At 41.1% G+C, this 17,980-nt stretch overlaps 1 protein-coding gene across 1 annotated transcript in view; it reads left to right on the top strand.

Annotated features, from left to right (window-relative positions):
- The window catches only part of ZNF407 (zinc finger protein 407), a 354,338-nt gene that overhangs the window by 13,291 nt on the left and 323,067 nt on the right, over positions 1 to 17,980 (top strand). Inside the window, exon 2 of the mRNA XM_026699460.2 lies at positions 13,106 to 17,849. Coding sequence (XP_026555245.1) covers positions 13,172 to 17,849 — 4,678 coding nt within the window. The 5' untranslated portion in view covers positions 13,106 to 13,171. The remainder of the gene's footprint in view (positions 1 to 13,105; positions 17,850 to 17,980) is intronic.

The following is a 17,980-nucleotide window of genomic DNA, read 5'->3' as shown; positions in this document are numbered from 1 at the left end:
TATACTCATTGTCATGCTGGCCACACAACCACAGAAGCTTCTTTGGACAACACAATCTCTCTTGGCTAGGAGAGGGAGATAAAGACCACCCCCTAGAGTTGGACACAACTGGACAGGGGAAACCTTCAGCCAGTCAGTCTAATGTCATTTTAGATGTTACATGCAAGGACTAAATATATAAGATGCTAAATTGTGAGGTCAGGGTCTCAGCAACAGAATCTGCTCTGGATGGACTTACTCATTAAAGCAAGTGGCATCCATGCCATTGTGGGTTGAAATAGCTTCAGCTTCAAAGTGGGAAATATGTTTCAGTATTCATTTAACAACAAAGATGGAGTTGTCTTTGATGGAGCTGATATCCTTGAACAGGAAAATCATGATAGGCTTACAGGAGATCCTGCATATTCATAGTCTGAAGTTTGTGCTACCAGAGAAATCTTAGTCTTCTTGACTCCTCACCATTAAAGGACCTCTGATGAGGCATAGCTCATGCATTGTGTGAATCAAGATTGTGTATCATATGAATAAACATTTTCAACAATCATTTGAAAACAATATGGACAGTGAAGCAAGCAGAAATGAGTAAAGGAATAGCTTTTAGTTGCAGGCTTGCAAACTATTTCAGTTTCATAAATGGCTTTTTGCAAATTTGCAAAGAGGCATCAATTCAGTTTCTTGACTTTGAGCTATGATTTTTTCCAGCAAAAGTAAGCCACATACAGATGCTTTTTTTTGATAGCAGGACTCTAAAAGTAGGCAATCCTTTGGTGTAATTACGATGTATGAACTTTGATGATTGGTGGTGTGAAATATGCTGGTTGCAGTGTGGGATTGTCCACAGAATAAAACATTGTTGCTTGCTTGGATACACAGAATTGTTTCTTACTGGAAAGAATGAACTCCATGTTACCCTCCTGGCAACACTACTGTAGTTAAATCATATGCTTGGTCTTAGTTGGTATCATGGTATAGGAATATGTAGATTAATTCTTATCCATGCTGCGCCAAGAATCCAAGATAGGTTAGACTCTGCCCTGTGACATCATAGAGTTGAGTCTGACACTATATAAAAAGCCAGCCCCTAGCTGGCTCTCCAACTTTGACTCAGCTCCTTGTCTTTGAGCTAGTGTCTTGGAAGCAGTGGAAGTTATCATCCAAACAGAAGACAGCAAAGAAAGGAAAAAAAGGACTCCTTTTACACAGCTCCCAGAGCTCCGATGGAGCTGTGCCACGAGGAGCGCGGGGATCTGCTCTCCTGCAGCATCAAGGACTCTACCCTGCTGCGGAGAGTACGAGAGCGGGATCTGGGCAGCATCAAGGACTGCTGGGGAGGCTGCTGTAAGGAGAGTGTTCAGAATCCTCCCACGCAGCCTTCCCCAGCATGGTTGGGCTGCTGCTCCAGCCACAAGCTGCAGCTATCTGTTTCAGCACCTCTCAGTTGTTCGAGGCAGCCATTTAGCGCCGTTTTACTCATTTTCCTCCTCAGGCACCCCCACTGAGCCAGAGCAGTTTTTTTCTTTGCTCGGGGCTTGCAGAAGCCTAAGGAGCGACAGAGGCTCCTGTGGCCTTCCCCACTGGGACCAGAACACATGCGAGTGGCCATTTTGTGACAGTTGGCCATAATGCACATGGAGGGTGGCCATTTTAAATTGGCCTGACTTCAGGAATTATCATCCTAAAAGGCTTTTTTTCTGTTCTCGAGTGCCTGGCCCAGTGATAGGAGGCACATATATGAGGGTTGCTTCCAGCACCTCTTGTGTCCTTCCTGTCTCCAGCATGGATGCAGATGGGGCCCAAGCAGAGCTCTCGGGCCTAGAAGATCATGGCCCACAGGCCCAAAAGAGAAAGAGGAAGAGACATTTTGCGCAGAGAGAGGCTGCAGCAAAGATCAGGGCCAAGGCGCTGGCACCGAAGAAAACTTGTAAGGCTGAACTCAGGGCTGAGAAGAAAAGACATGCTGCTCTGGAAAGGCAATTCCAAAAAACCTTGAAGCAGATGAGAGGGCATTTACAACAGACTTCCCATCCAGGGGTCTGCAGGTTTGCCCAGGGGTTGGTCCCAGGGAGAGGGAGGCTGAAGCCAGCACCTCCAGTCATCTCCAAGCTTGGTCACCTGAAAGAGTGGAGGAAGAGTTTTGCCTTTAGGATTTAAGCAGATCTGGGCCCAACTTTAAGCAAGCTCCTCGGGGTCCCTCTCCTGGCCAGATCTCCCAGGATGCCCATAGGCCTAGACCTGAAGCTACCTTTATGCCTTCAGTGGTAGACCCTCCACTGGCAGTGGGCCTAATGATATGGTCTCTGTGGTCTCTGTGGATATGGTCTCTGTGGCTATCAGGCAGGGCCTAGCAGAAGGCTTCCAGCAGCTCCTTTGTCCTTTGGGGGGGGGTCAGGCCTTGTTTCCTGCTTGCTCCCAAGGGGCCCCTCTTCAATATAGGGGATATCTCAGGCATCAGGAGATCAGCGGCCCCTTCACCCTCTGACTGGGGGGAATATGATGATAGGAATTACACCAATCCCTCAGAGTGGAACCTTTCCTCAGGGTCCGAAGAAGAAGAGGGAGAGATCAGGGACCCTAATTTGTCAGAGGAGGAGGGTTTTGTCTTGAACAGCCCCCCTCAATGGCTGTTTTTAAGACTGCTTTATTTAAACCTCTTCTGCAAAAAGCATTGGTCACCGCCTAATTGACACTAGAGAAGGTGGCCCCAGAACCCCAAGGGGATTTGTCTTGCCATGGAGACTCCCTCTTCTCCAAGCCAGTGGTCCATACAGAGGTCCACCATCTCCTCTGTTGTTCCTGGACTTGGTTAAAAAGCAGGGTGCCTCCCCTGCTGCTGGGTCACGGCCTTCATCTCATGACAGGCGTTTTTATAAAGCGGGCCTTTTCTTGGCCAATGCCCTTGTAGTGCCTTCTGTTGATGTTCCAGTCATAGCCTTGTTTTCCTCCTCGGGCACCCCCACTGAGCCAGAGGACGTGCTCAAGGTCAAGGATAAGATGTCAGAACAAACGCTCAAGCGCAACCACCAGGCATCAGGAGTTGGGCTGTCTGAACCTCAACAGCAGCATCATTTTTTACAAGGGCCTTGCTCCTCTGGCTGCATCAACTGCAAGATCACTTACCACCCTCTGACTTCAGATCACATAAGGATCTGAACAAGATCATTGCAGCTGTTGAATTCACGGCGGACGCCACTCTAAATTCAGCCAAGTTTGCCTCTAGAGCCATGGCCTCCTTGATGGTAGTGAGATGGCTCTGTGGCTGCAAAATTGGCAATCTGACTCCCACCAAAAGTGGAAGTTGGCATTGTCTCCTTGTGCTGGATTAGAAGCTCTTTGGAGAAGCCCTGGACCCATACCTGGTTGAAATCAAGGACAAGAGAAAGGTCCTTTCTTCAACAGGAAAGAGGGTGGATTATCGCCTAGCTCCGCATTTCCGTCCCTCCTCCTTCTGGGCCAAGTCCAACTCTTGCTTCTCCCATAACCACAGGGCGTTCCCTCAGCGCCAGAAACAATGACCAGAGGCAGTGGGCAGACAACAACAAAATATGGGTAAATGGCCCTTTCAAGGAGGAGGAGGTCATTCCTTCTGATGCTCCAAGTGAATGCCTGTTCTCCCCACATCGGAGGTCGTTTGGCCTTCTTTGCCTCCAGATGGGAGAAGTCAACATCAGATGCCTGGGTGCTCAGGACGGTGAGGTCGAATCAGCAGTTGGAGTTCCTCTCACCACCCCCAAGTTTTTGTGTGAACTATCTCGTTTCTCGGGATAGTGCTAAACTGGCCCTTGTGGAATCAACCATTCAACATCTCATGGACATAAGGGCCATACAGCCAGTTCCAGTTGATCAACAAGGGCTTGGCTTTTACTCTAGGCTCTTCATGGTCCCAAAGGCATCAGAGGGTGATGGTGGCAAACATGCTCAACCTCAAGTTTTTGAACAGGTTTATCCCAAATAGGCGTTTTTAAGATGCAGACCTTGCATTTGATCCCAGAGAGCATTCGGGAGGGTGACCTCCTCTCTTCCATAGACTGCACCATCACCGCCAGTTTCTTAGTTTTTGTTACCAGAACAAGCATTTCCAGTACCGAGCCCTTCCTTTTGGGCTCTCGTCAGCCCCTAGAGTCATCACCAAAGCACTGGTGGCATTGGTGGCTTCACTTCAAACAGTTCCAGTGAGGCTCCAATGTTACCTGGATGACATCTTGATCCAGTTGACATTGCTCCATTCTGCTCAGCAACATCTCAACACTATGTTGCAGTTTTGACAGGACCACAGTTTTTCTATCAATTTCAAGAAAAGACACCTCACTCCTACTCCATTTGGGCGCAATCATCGATACGTCCCTTTGCGAGTTTTTCCTCTCCCCGGATCGTGGGGAAAGCCTAAACGAGATCCTTCAGATTCAAGGGCAATGCACAGGCCCCTTATCTCATCTTTCCAGACTTCTTGGGAAAATGATTTCCTGCATCAGCATCATCCTATGGGCGCAGCTCCATTCTCAGATTCTTCAATGGTTCCTGCTACCATAACAACGAGCAGGAGCCAGCCACACTTCCTTCAGGGTACGAGTCCCACCACAGATTCTTTGCTCATTCCGCTGGTGGCAATCTCTGGCACTCTGGAGGGGGCACCTGTTCAAGGTACCAGACAGAATCCTTTTCATCACAGATGCCAGTCTTCAGGGCTGGGGGGCCCTTCTAGCTGGCGAGATAGCCCAAGGGTGTTCATCTCAGGTAGACAGGACTTGCCCCATAAACCGGCTGAAACTCAGGGCCATCTTTCTGGCACTAAAATATTTCCAGGCCAGGGTGGCAGGGGCCCACATGTTGGTGATGATGGACAACATGGCTGTAAAGGCACATGTCAATCAACAGGGTGGGATGAGGTCCTGGACCTTGATGAGGGAAGCTGAACACCTGGGGTGATGGGCAGAGAGGCACCTTTTATTCATCAGGACAGACCACATTTCCAGGGTTGACAACACCCAGGCTGACTGGCTGAGTCGGAGCAGGGTTGACCATTCAGAGTGGAGTCTCCATCCTTCCCTGTTCAGGGATCTTTCTCTCAGGTTTGGAACTCCCACAGTAGACCTTTTTGCCACTCTCCTGAATGCTCAGGTGAGCAGCTATTTCACCAGATTTCCTTCTTAGGGAGTGGAGGGGATCAATGTGCTTCAGAGCAGATGGCCCCAAAGTCTCCTCTATGCCTTTCCCCCTCTTCCAATCATTCCGGTGGTCATTTGGAAGGTGTTGGAGGAAAAGGCGGAGCTGATTCTCCTGGCACTTCATTGGCCCAGGAGACCCTGGTTTGCTGATCTGGTGAACTTGTCCCAGCCCACAGAATCTCCCTTCATTAGGGAGCCTTGAAACACCTGGGCCCTCAGTGATTCCACTTGAGCGTGGCAACATCTGAGAGACTCTAGCATTTCTGATAGGGTTATCCCCACCATTCAGGCTTCCCATAAACCTTCTACGATCTGCATTTATGATGCCACCTGGAAGGTTTTGTGCAATTGGTGTTTGAAGGAAAACCGTGGTCTCACCTCAGCATCTGTAGCTGACGTGTTACTGTTCCTTCAGGACGGGTCAGATAAAAGGCTCTCGCCCAACATCCTCCACCACCAGTTGGTGGCCCTGTCATCAGTTCTGCACTGGGAAAACTTCTCTTCCCTGTCCCATCATCCTTCCATTCGTAGGTTTTTAATAGGGGCCTCTAATCTCCATCCCCCGGTGGTTCATAGGTATCCCACGTGCGATCTTCCTAAGGTGTTGAAGGCCCTTACGGGGTCACCATTCGAACCTCTCAGATCGGTGTCACTCCAATTCATGATCTTTAAGGTGCTTTTTATAGTGCCCATTACATCAGCCAGGAGAGTGTCAGAACTGGTGGCACTCTCAGTTAGACAGGATCTCTGTATCTTACAGGGTGGTCCTACATTTAGATCCTACCTTTGTCCCGAAAATCAATACCTGGTTCCATACAGCTCAAGACATTGTGTTGCCAGATTTTTGCTCACACCCAAACCACAATTGGAGCACAAGTGGCATAGATTGGATGTAAAGAGAGCATTACGCATCTACATTAAATGTACTGCTGCATTTCGAAAAACTGAGGCTATGTTCGTGTCCTTTTCTCCAAACTCCTTGCGGTGCAAGACCTCTTCTCTTATCCTAAGTAGATGGATCAGGGCATGTACTGCCAAGGCCTACCAGACCTTGTCTCTTCTGGTGCCCAAGAACCTAACAGCTCACTCCACCAGGAGCGCAGCTACATTGGCAGCTTGGTCCACTCAGGCATCTCTCTAAGAGATCTGTAGGGCGGCTACCTGGGCGTCTCCGTCACCCTTCATACAGCACTATCATCTGGATTCATTTGCTTTGCCAGACAGGTGCTACAGAGGATTGTTCCGCAAGCGGAGTAAGCAGAACTGATGATGGCCCTCCCGTGGACATACAGGCTTTGGTATGTCCCATCCTGGACTCTCGGTGCAGCATGGATGAGAATGGGTGTTGGTATAATTACCTGAGAATGCCCTTTCTATCTATGCTGCAAGAGAGTCCAGCCCCACCCTTTTTATGTCCGGTTCTAGTAAGGAAGAGGGTTGTTTCTAATTGTTTTTTTTTTCTTCCATAGACACACTACATCTGTCAAGTATCTTTGCCTAAAACTGGGGAGTCAGCTAGGGGCTGCCTTTTTATATAGTGGCAGACTCAGCTCTATGACATCACAGGGAGGAGTCTAATCCATCCTGGACTCTCTCGCAGTGTAGATAGAAAGGGCATTCTCGGGTAATTACACCAATGCCCATTCTTAAATCTACATTCAATGCTTGGGGCTTGTTAAAACAAACAAATATTGTGATAAAGGTAAATTAGAGTTTGCCCCTAATTATCCTTAAGCAGTGTTGCCACCACAGTGATCCTTTCCATTATATACCCATGGTATGATTTGCTATCGATGTGTGACTACCCCACTTGAGTGTGCTAAAGGGCTGTAGTTTGTTCTTTAACCTTGCTTTCCTGATGATGAATCAAAGGGCATACAGTAGCAGTATACAAAAGTGACATTTTTTTTATTTCTAACTTCACTTGTCGTCTTTCTTGTAATTTGATACATTTGCACTGCTGTGTTTAATGATCCCTTTCCTGGCTTTGATGAATTGAAATAGCTCATTCCAAACTGGCCTATTACTCTCCATTAGTTTTTCTTTACTGGTAAGTTAAATACACCCCTTTTTTCTCAGTTGATATTGTCTTCAGGATAGAAGATCCAGTTTACTACCTTCATATAAAAAAACTCAACACCAACTAATACTGTTGCTTGCAACAATTGGCTTTTTGCTTTCTTCTCAACAGAGATGCTGTTTTGTTTTTAAATTGGTATTTTTGTGACCTCATTTGTATTGTACATTTCAGGAAGGCTAGAATTATTATATGACCTAGATGTGTGAATTTCAAAACCGAACACTTAAGGTTGGAAATAGTGAGAAAAGAAAGATAAAAGTGGAAAAGAACAGCTTTTTTAAAAAAACTATCCATATCGTTCAATCATCATATTTTCTTTAATGAAATATGTGAGCATATGTATGTATGCGTGCAAACATGTTCCATATAAAAGTAGCCCTTGACTTACGACCAGTCATTTAACGACTGTTTGAAGTTGCAATAAATGGCCTTGGAAAAAGTTACTTACAGCCCATCCTCAAAGTTATGACTGTAACCATTAGAATAGAATATCTTTATTGTCATTGCATTCCACTAATACAATGAAATTTGAAAGCTACTCCATTTGAAAGTTACTCCTGCAGTCATCTGATCTCATTTTGGGTACTTAGCAACTGGTTGCATTTATGTCCTGTTGTTTGGCTATATGGTATTTAGACAAATAGAGTCATGATTTTTCAAATTACTGGACTTAAGATATGTTGATGTGCGGGAGAGAAATTTTCACATCAGAGTAGATTGTTATAGGTTGGTGGTATGAATCTGTGTTCAGGCCTAAAGGTATAATTACTAAAACTGTATTTCAGTTTAGATATGAAACATTATTTTCCTGGCCTAAGAGGGGTTTTGCTGATCTTTATTATGAAACATAGTTTGACTGTGCTTTTTCCTGACTGAGAGCACTGATGGCTGTTATTTTTTTCTTAACACCGTGACCTGAAATATGCAACACGGAAGTCTTATTGAGTCATACTTGCCAAAGAGCATCCCAGCATTTCTAGGAATATCTTCATTCTACAATAGGATTTTTTTTTTAAAAAGCATTACATGACAAATATATCAGTACTTGGTCTCGAGTGGAAATTTTATAACTGAGTTATAAAATCTTAGAAACAGTATGGTTTGTAAGGAAAACTACAAGGCGTAGTAGAAGGAATATAATAACACATGTGCAAAATCTTCCCTTCATTTTGTGAATAGACCATTTAAATTAATTAGGCTGAGGAGGTAAATTCCATTGTTTCATTTGTTTAATATTTCATGTCAATTTTTATAGATAAAAATTACATTTGGCAATAAATAAGAATTTATGCAACCTGTTCTGGTTTGATATCCCATTTTTCTCCAGCTGTAAATAAAATTCATTATTACATCTCTGATTGTAAAAGGTGGGTCTCATTACACTGATAATAAAACAACTTTTTAAAAATGACAGCAATACGGGATATCATACATCTGCTTTTAGTGGCACTGAATTTGTATATTAGGCACAGTTGTGCCGAATCTTTCCATCTCATAATATATTGCAGCTCAACTGAACATGTGAAACTTACTGTGGACTTTTAAATGTTTATAGTAAGCATTTGACATTTTAGAAATATGTTAAGCAGTTAATGAAAGTAGACAGTATATGTTTATGGTTAGGTATAATCAGTGCAAAAATAGCCCGAAATGCAAGAAAAGACAAGATTCTTGTAATTCACTGTTTGAACCTTGGCATTTTGTTGATGAGCAGCATTTCAGTTTTAATTTTGTGTGAAGTGGCCACCAGGTGTCATCAGAATACTTTTTTTATACTGGTAACTACCACTTTGTGTGGCTGTACTTTAAAAAAAACTTTAGATTTATTATTAAGCATAGCTTAGTGTGAAATATTTTGTATTTTTCTTGAGGTTATTGTGACATCGCCCTTCCACAGAAATAACAGAAAAAGTTACGGCTGCTAAGCCAGCCAGTTACACCTTTCTATGCTGCAACAGCTTTATGGAACAAGAGGCAATAGTTTTCGTGTGAGAAGGCAGTTCCCTGATTTGCAGTGATGCTGTTGTGAGGTTTATCTACATCCCTGTGCACATATGTGGTAGTGACATTATAGACTACAGGTAGTCCTTGGCTTAGATCTGTTCATTTAATGAACATTCAAAGTTACAACGGCTCTGGGAAAAAGTGACTTATGACCATTTTTCACAGGACTGTTGCAGCATTCCCATGGTCATGTGATTAAAATTGGAATACTTGGCAACTGGAATGTATTTAGGATGGTTGCAGTATCCAAGGGTCAGGTGATCATCTTTTGCGATTTTCTGACAAACAAAGTCAAGGGGGAAGCTGGATTCACTTAAGAACTGTGCTATTAACTTAACAGCTGTGATTCACTTAACAACTGTAGCAAGAAAGGTTGTAAAATGGAGCAAAACTCACTTAACAACTATCCTGCTTAGACGCAGAAATTTGGGGCCCACTTATGGTTGTAAGTGAAGGACTATCTGTAGTCTATAATATTGTCACTTCCACATATGTGCACATAAGCCGCAGTACATATGCACATATGCAATAGTACTGTTGTACTGCTGCTGAATGCTCCATTTTCCAGAACCTCACCAACCTAAACAAAGTCTGCAGAAAAGCTGGGTTTTAAAGCTGGCTTCACTGCTGGAATGGAGCAACACTACTAAACAGGACATTCCCTTTGTGGGAAACAGCAAGTTAAGCTCCAGAATATGTCCGCCCTATGAGAAAATTAAAGAATTTACTGTACCTTTATTTAGAATTTTTAAAAAATCTAATGCGTATCTGCTTTCTGTTTCCTTATTTTTTTTTTACTGTATCATCTATCTTTCCATTTTCACTAATGCACCAGCGTAACTCTTTAGATTTTTGTTTTCTTGTTTGATGAATGCGGAGTTGGTCCTCAAGAAGAAAGGTTCTAGAATGAAGACTGCAGTAATCTTCTAGCAACACATGTGGAGTTTTTTCTAAAGCGACACAAAGTGATCTCTAAATCATTACCTAATCCTACACGATTTGACAATTTAGGACTGCAAGTATCATACCATTTCTTATTATAAGGCAGAGAGCAGAAGTACAGAAATATATGGAGAACTTTTCCACGTTGTATTGCCTTGTTCCTGGTGAAAGGACCACCATATTCAAACTCCAAATATTTGAGATGCCAATAGTTTTAACTTATGTCAAAGAGGTGATCATATTTTTGAGGTTGTAAATATCACTTGCTGCTTTTTATATCATTGGACATTACTTGTAATGAAGGAGATGTAGGCCATGTCTGTATTAACTAAAGTCTAGTGCTATTTCTGAATATTGACAGATTATTTCCATGAATGTATAATGTAAAACTAGCATATTTATTAAGATTACATCCCAGGGTCCTGAAGAAGCTGGCCTATATGATTTTGGAACTACTGAACAAAATCTTTCAGAGCTCCTGGAGCACAGAGAAAGTGCCAGAGCACTGGAAAACAGCTGATGTGGAACCAGGAAGCAATAGGCTAATCAGCTTGATATAAATACCTGGGAAAATCCTATTCTTTTCCTAGAAAAGAATAATCAAATAGCAGGTTTGTGAGCACCTAGAAATGAACAAGGTGATTAATAGAAGCCCGCATGGGTTTATTAAAAACAGATCATGTCAAACAAACCTCATCACCTTTTTTGGTAAAGTGATTAGTGAATCAAGGAAATGCTTTGCATATAGTCAACTTTATAAGGCATTTGACAAAGCCTACTTCTGGTAAGATAAAACAATGAGTTAGAAAGTACCACCACCAGATGGGTTTACATCTGGCTGACCAACTGCATTTGGTGTGTAGTCTTAATGGAATTACATTTACATGGAGGGAAGCTTGCAATGGGGTACCTCAAGGTTCTATCTTGGCCATTGTGCTCTTCAACATCTTCATAAATGATCTAGATGAGGGGATAGAAGGGACCCATCAAATTTGCAGATGAGACCAAGCTAGGGGGAATTGCTAACTCTTTGGAACACAGACTCAAGATTCAGAAGAATCTTGACAGACTTGAGCATGGGGCCCTGTCCAATAAGATGCAGTTTAGTGGTGAGAAGAGTAAGCTCCTGCATTTAGGCAGGAAAACACATTCTTAGGTACAGAATTGGCAGTACTTGACTCAACAGTAGTGTCTGTGAGATGGATCTAGGTGTACTAGTGACCACCACATAAGTATGAGCCAGCAGGGTACTCCAGCTGCCACCCCCCCCCCCAAAAAAAAAACGCACATAAAAACTCAACAGTGGAGTCCTAGACTGCGTCAGTGAAGGGATAGTATCAAGATTATGAAAGTGATCGTACCACTTTATACTGTACTACTGAGTAAACACTTGGGATACTGTGTCCAGTTCTGATCACCATGATACAAAAAATATTCTGAGATCATAGAAAGTATGCAGAGAACAGCAACAAAGATGACAAGAGGTCTGGAGAATAAACCATATGATGAACAATTAAAGGAACTAGACATGTCTAGCCTAACAAAGAGAAAGATTAGGGATGACATAGTAGCTGTCTTCCAGTATTTGAGGGGCAGTCACAGAGATGAAATGGTTAATTTACTCTTCAAAGCACCTGAGGGCAGGACAAGAAGGAATGGGTGGAAACTCATTAAAGAGAGATCGTACCTGGAATTAAGGAAATATTTCATGACTGAGACCAATTAACTAATGGAACAACTTGCCTGTCTGAGTTGTGGATGCTCCATTGCTGGAGATTTCTAAGAAAAAAAAAGGACATTCATTTGTATGAGATGTAAAAGGACTCCTGCCTTGGGTAGGGGGTAGGACTAGAAAACCTCAGAGGTCCCTTCCAGCCTTAAGATTCTATGATTACAGAAATAATCTAATATTTTCCTTTACTTATCAGTGAAACATCTATCTGGATCATGTTCTTGAAGCTCTGACAGTTATAATTCCTTGAATGTGTCAGTGGCCTTAGAGTCATCTTGACAGAGGATTTGGACCAGGCCTAGTATAGTAGGGGCAGTCTGAACAAATCTATTTTTGATATTGCTATTTGCAATAAAATAGCACCCAAACAACTTAGAATTATACAGGTTGTTCAATAAACAATTCAGAAGAAGGCACAGACAAATCACTTCTCTGTTGTTGCCAAGAAAAGAATACAAGCAACAGCAACAACAAAATGGACGTATTCATGAGTCCCAGAATCCCAGAGCCAAGCTTAACTTGTGAGAAGAATTGTTTTTATTTGAATGGATGCCATCTTTAGGTTTTGGTGCTGGCTTATTTATCTCTATTTCTATTTATCTCATGCCTTCTTAACATCAAATTCAGTTTGAAGTCAGTTGTTCAGTTATAAAAATTTTAATTGGGGAAATAGTATTTGTTCTCTGTATTCTAGTTGCCCTTTAAATAAATGCAATGCTTTCTTAGAATATTATGTCAAGCTATCAAACACAAAGGTCACATCTTTTACATTTGAATTCCCAAAATGGACATATTATTTTCATTGCAACCTTGATATGACTTCTATAGATTCGTTCCTCTTAAAGTATATAATTGTATTCAGAAGTGCTGGAATTAAGTAATATCTATCTGCATTGTTGTAAGTTATAAAATTTTGTTTTTAGTGACACTAAAATTATTTCTGTTTTCCATGATTTTTACTGAGGTCTGTTGTGCAAAAAATCCTAGCTATTTTTTTATTTAGATGACAAAATATACTGTTCTATGTAAGAAAATATTTACCAAAATCAATAGCTGAATATGTCCTTGAAATTTGTTAAAGTAATAGCATACATTTGGCAAGTTATGAATTGGATTGTAATAAAACATGTTTGTTTTTATGTACACAGAAGCTAATTTATACTTTCTGTTTTTTTCTCTTTTTAGACATTCCTAGAACAGATGTACTAATTCATTTTATTGGGATTATACTCTACATTATCTTCATTAAGGATGAATGTTGAAAAAAGTCAGAATTATGAATGTGATGAAAACATAAAAAATGAGTTACTACAAGACAGCGCTAAAAATATTTTAGCAGGAAAAACTCCCAATGAATCTTTTTCTAACTCAAAAATGCTTCTGATGAAAGAATTGAAAAATCCACTGAAAAACCCAGAAGAAAATGGCTTAGCTAAACGGCCATTTCCCCAAACAACTGATCAGGAGCTCAATGAAACAACTATAATTGACAACGAACCTGTCTCAAAAAGATTAAAGCTGGTTGGTACAAAACTTGCAAAAGGGAATGAAGGAAACCCTTCTGAATCTACAACATATGAATATTCTATTGATGGGACAAATAAACCAGTAGGAAAACTGGCTACAAACACCTCTCCAAGTAGATGTTCATTTTCATCAAATTCTTCATGCATTCAGCAAGAATTTGTGCCCGAAGATAATACTGTACATATAACACCTATGGAAAATGTATCTTCTCAAGAGAATGAAACATTACTTCCAAAATACAAATCATCTGTCTTAGATGATTCAACTGGCATTACAATAAGTACTATTAAGAATGTTTCAAAATGCAGTATCTGTAAGGAGATTTTTTCTTCTGCTCTTGATTTAGAAAACCATATTCAGGAACAACACCTTAAGCAATCAAAAGAAAAAGGGAATTTGTATTCTACTTCTAAATCAGAGCATACTTCATCTTTGCAAGCGCATGTCAAGCAGACTTCTGGCCAACTTACCTATTTTTGTGATCTCTGTGGTTATCAGACTTTTAAGGAAGTTCTCCTAGAAGCTCATTTTCTTGGTAAGACACACCTCCGACGACAAAATCTGGCTGCCCGTGGTGGATTTGTAAAGATCTTAACAAAAAAATCCTTTTATAAAAAACAGCGGTTTCCAATCAGAGGAAAGAATGTCAGAAAGAAATTGGCATCTAATAAACAAAAAATAAGAGATGAGCTTTCAGATCCTTTAAGAATTTCAAGCAATAAGATAGAGAACCTGAAAGAAAACTGTCAAGATTTAGCTGAAATGATACCATCCACTGAATCAACAGAATGTATTACTAAGGAAGAGGCCTCATTGTGGAAGGTGGATGGAAATGGTGAAAAATCAGATGTATCAGAGACTTCAGAATGCAATCCATGTTTATTGAAACCTGCTAAAAATAGTCAGGTCACAGCTAACAACTTAAATGTCACGGGCATATTAAGTAGTTTCCAGAAAAAAAGAAGAATCCTATCCCAAGGAATGACTTTCAGGCAAAGTACTTTGTTCAGACTAAATCAGCAGATTAAAAGAAGATACAATCTTTTAGGTATTGGTAAAAAAAGCAAGCTTGATTTTAGAGTGAAGCGTAGCAATCAGGGAGAGTTGCATCAGAGTGATTTATCACAGGCCAAAGTTTTACAAAGTGAAGGCAATGGCAAGGATTTCTGCGTGGATATCCCCAAAACAGCAGCATTACATCAGGTTGAAAAAACTATACTGGAACATAAGACGACATCAGAAAAGGAACTGGATGAGCAGAGAACACTAGATCCTGGTAACCGTGTTGGATCTACCTTGTCAAATAAAGAAGACCTGAAATTGGATGCTGATAAAACGCAGGGTGAATTTAAAGTCCATTGTCAAATATATGGATATTCCTCTGACAGCAAGGACCTGGAATGTCATCAAAAGAATAATCATATAGACAATAGCAAGATAAATTGCCCTAAATGTTTGTTTCTTGCCCCAAATGAAATAAGCCTTGGGAAACACATGTCCGATGAGCATAGCATGGCTTTTTCTTGTTCTGCTTGCTGCAAATATTTTCTAACCGAAGAAGAAGTAGCAGCTCATAATGCAACTGAGCATCATAGTGATTTATTGTCTCAAGGAAATTCCATTCGGTCACTTAAGAGTGATCTGGCTGTGCATTCAACATCTTGCCCTTCAGGTGAACTTCCCAAGGTTGCAGAATCAAAAGCACAACAGGAAGATGTCAAGCTCTCAGTATTACAACCTGGTAGTCAGTTCAAGGAGTCTGCTCTGAGCAGAAGTCAATTTCAGTGTAAAAAATGTTTTTATAAAACAAGGTCTTCTTCTGTGCTTACAAGGCACATAAAACTTCGCCATGCTCAGGAATACCATTTCCTTTGTAAAGCGTGTAACCTTTATTCATTAAGCAAAGAAGGAATGGAAAAACACATAAAGCGAAGCAAACACCTTGAAAATGCCAGAAAAAACAACATTGGCTTACAATTTGAGGAATGTATTGAAAAGATATGTGTAGGTGGAACAGATGGTAAAAAAGGAACTGAAGGCCCTATTTGTGGAAGTTTAAAGACAGTGTTAGAAAATGAGAGTATACATGCACCCTTCTCTTCTCTGCAGAAGGTATCGATAAATAAAGAGTTGTACCCATCAAATGAAATGATTAAAGATAATGAGTTGATTCTTGGCAGCCTGCAAAAGAAAGGTAGGCCTAAAGGGACGATTTCCCGGACATGTCCTCATTGTGGTCTATTGGCGTCTAGTGTAACAAATCTGACTGTTCACATTCGCCGAAAGCATAGCCACCAGTACAGCTATTTATGCAAAGTATGCAATTACTATACTGTAACTAAAGGTGATATGGAACGTCATTGTGCTACAAAGAAGCATAAAAGCCGCTTGGAAGCCAGTGGGGAGAAAAGTGTTGAGTTTATTGTTTGCCCAGAAAATGATAATATCGAAGCCAAAGTGAAGAAAACAGACAATCCAGGAAACCTTTCAAAAGAATTAATAGTTTCTAATGATCAGGTTTCAGAGACGGACCGACCTATTTTGGAAAACAAGGTAGATGAACAGAACAATATCATCCAATTAAGTGTCAAAAATATAATTCACCTTCCCAAAATAGATAGCGGTAGAAACTTTTCTGAAACACAACGTAAAATTGCAGAATCAAGTAACGTTCGCCAGGATAAAAACGTGCAGGTTCAAACAAGACTAGCAACTGCAAATGATAACAAATGTGCTCATTGTAACTTCATTGCACACTCTTTTTCTTCCTTGGAAGTACATATAAAACGAAAGCACACTAAAGAATTTGAATATTACTGCATGGCCTGTGACTATTATGCAGTTACTCGCCGAGAGATGATTAGACATGCTGCAACAGAAAAGCATAAAATTAAAAGACAGTCGTATATTGCTTCTTCTGGAGAGGAGGCAGATATAGCAAGTATTGCCAAAGAAACTGCTGCTGTTTTTGGAGAGGAGCAACAAAATACAGAAGATCTTCAGATTTCACTAGATGAAACAAAGTCCAAAAGTAATATAGAAGAGGAAAGTCCAAACAATGAGGTCATGCAAAAAGCAAATCAGTCACCTACCTATTTGGCATTAGAAGATAGTATTGCTTCAGAGGTTTCTAAAGATTGCATTCTTGAGGCTGTAGATGCTGAAATGGAAGATGGAACAGATCAAGGCAGAGAAAATACAAGTCGTGAAGAAAATGATCAGGATGGAGGTCTTAAACTCAATGAGATGGTTGAACTTAAGGAAACAATTGATTGTGTTCTGCATCAACATCAAGAAATAGCAAAATCAAACATTCATTTGACAACAGAACCTAGAGATGAAAACATGGCTTTTGATGAAAGTTCTCCAAATTCAGATTTAATGAAAAATGAAAACAAATTGCAGGAAGATTCTGAAAAAAGATACGAAAGTTCAGAAGTAGTTACTGAAGAAGTGAAAACAGATGAAACCCATTTATCTATAGTTTCAGATACTGGTAGTGCACTGGAGCAGGAAAACATCAGTGAAAGCACTGAAAGTTTTAAAAACATCCACATTTTACAGCAACAAATAAACACTAGGCAATGTCCTACAGCAGAAGAAGAGGGTACCTTGATAGATGCACAGCAGGAAACAGAAGTGTCTTTGAATAATATTTGGGGTTCAGATAGTTCAGTAGCTGAAGCCATGGACAAAAATGATATAGCTTTGGATGCTTTAAACAGTGTTGATGGCAAAATAGTAGATGGAACAGGTGTGCAAAACTCTGGTCAGTTTGATTCTTCAATAGTGAAAATAAGCCATGAAGACGGTTCAGAACAAGTCGATCGCCCAGTTGATGGCCAGAACCTGAGTAAGCAAAAAAGTTGGGACAGAGCTGTAAAAGTGGATTGCCCACGGAATGATGGGAAAAAAAAGAAGGTAGAAGGCCATCCTGTGAGAGAATCTCCACGGATTTGTTGTGATGACTGTGGTTTTTTAGCAGATGGTTTAAGTGGACTAAATGTTCACATAGCCATGAAGCATCCATCAAAGGAGAAGCATTTCCATTGCTTGCTATGTGGAAAATCGTTCTACACCGAGAGCAGCCTTCATCAGCATCTGGCTAGTGCTGGCCATATGAGAAATGAACAAGCAAGTGTTGAAGAGTTGCCGGAAGGAGGTGCCACCTTTAAATGTGTGAAATGCACAGAACCTTTTGATTCTGAACAAAATTTATTCCTTCACATAAAAGAACAACATGAAGAACTGCTCCGGGAAGTCAATAAGTATATTGTTGAAGATACTGAACAAATTGTCCGAGAGCGAGAAGAAAATAAAGGCAATATTTGCAAATATTGTGGGAAGATATGCAGAAGCAGTAATTCAATGGCTTTCCTAGCTCATATCCGTACTCATACAGGTATGTATTGATGAGTTGTACAATTTAGTGTTTTGTGACTAAAATTGAATTAAGATTCCTCCCACCCTCACTTCCTCCCCCCACCCCTTCTCCCTCTTCCCCTTTTGAAACTTTTAAATCAGCCCTTCTAA

Source organism: Pseudonaja textilis, chromosome 3 (genome assembly GCF_049901715.1).
Source record: "Pseudonaja textilis isolate UNSWEBS1 chromosome 3, rPseTex1.2, whole genome shotgun sequence".
Lineage (NCBI taxonomy): Eukaryota > Metazoa > Chordata > Lepidosauria > Squamata > Elapidae > Pseudonaja > Pseudonaja textilis.
The sequence above is the reverse complement of the archived record's forward strand: the minus strand, read 5'-3'. Positions and strand labels throughout refer to the sequence as shown.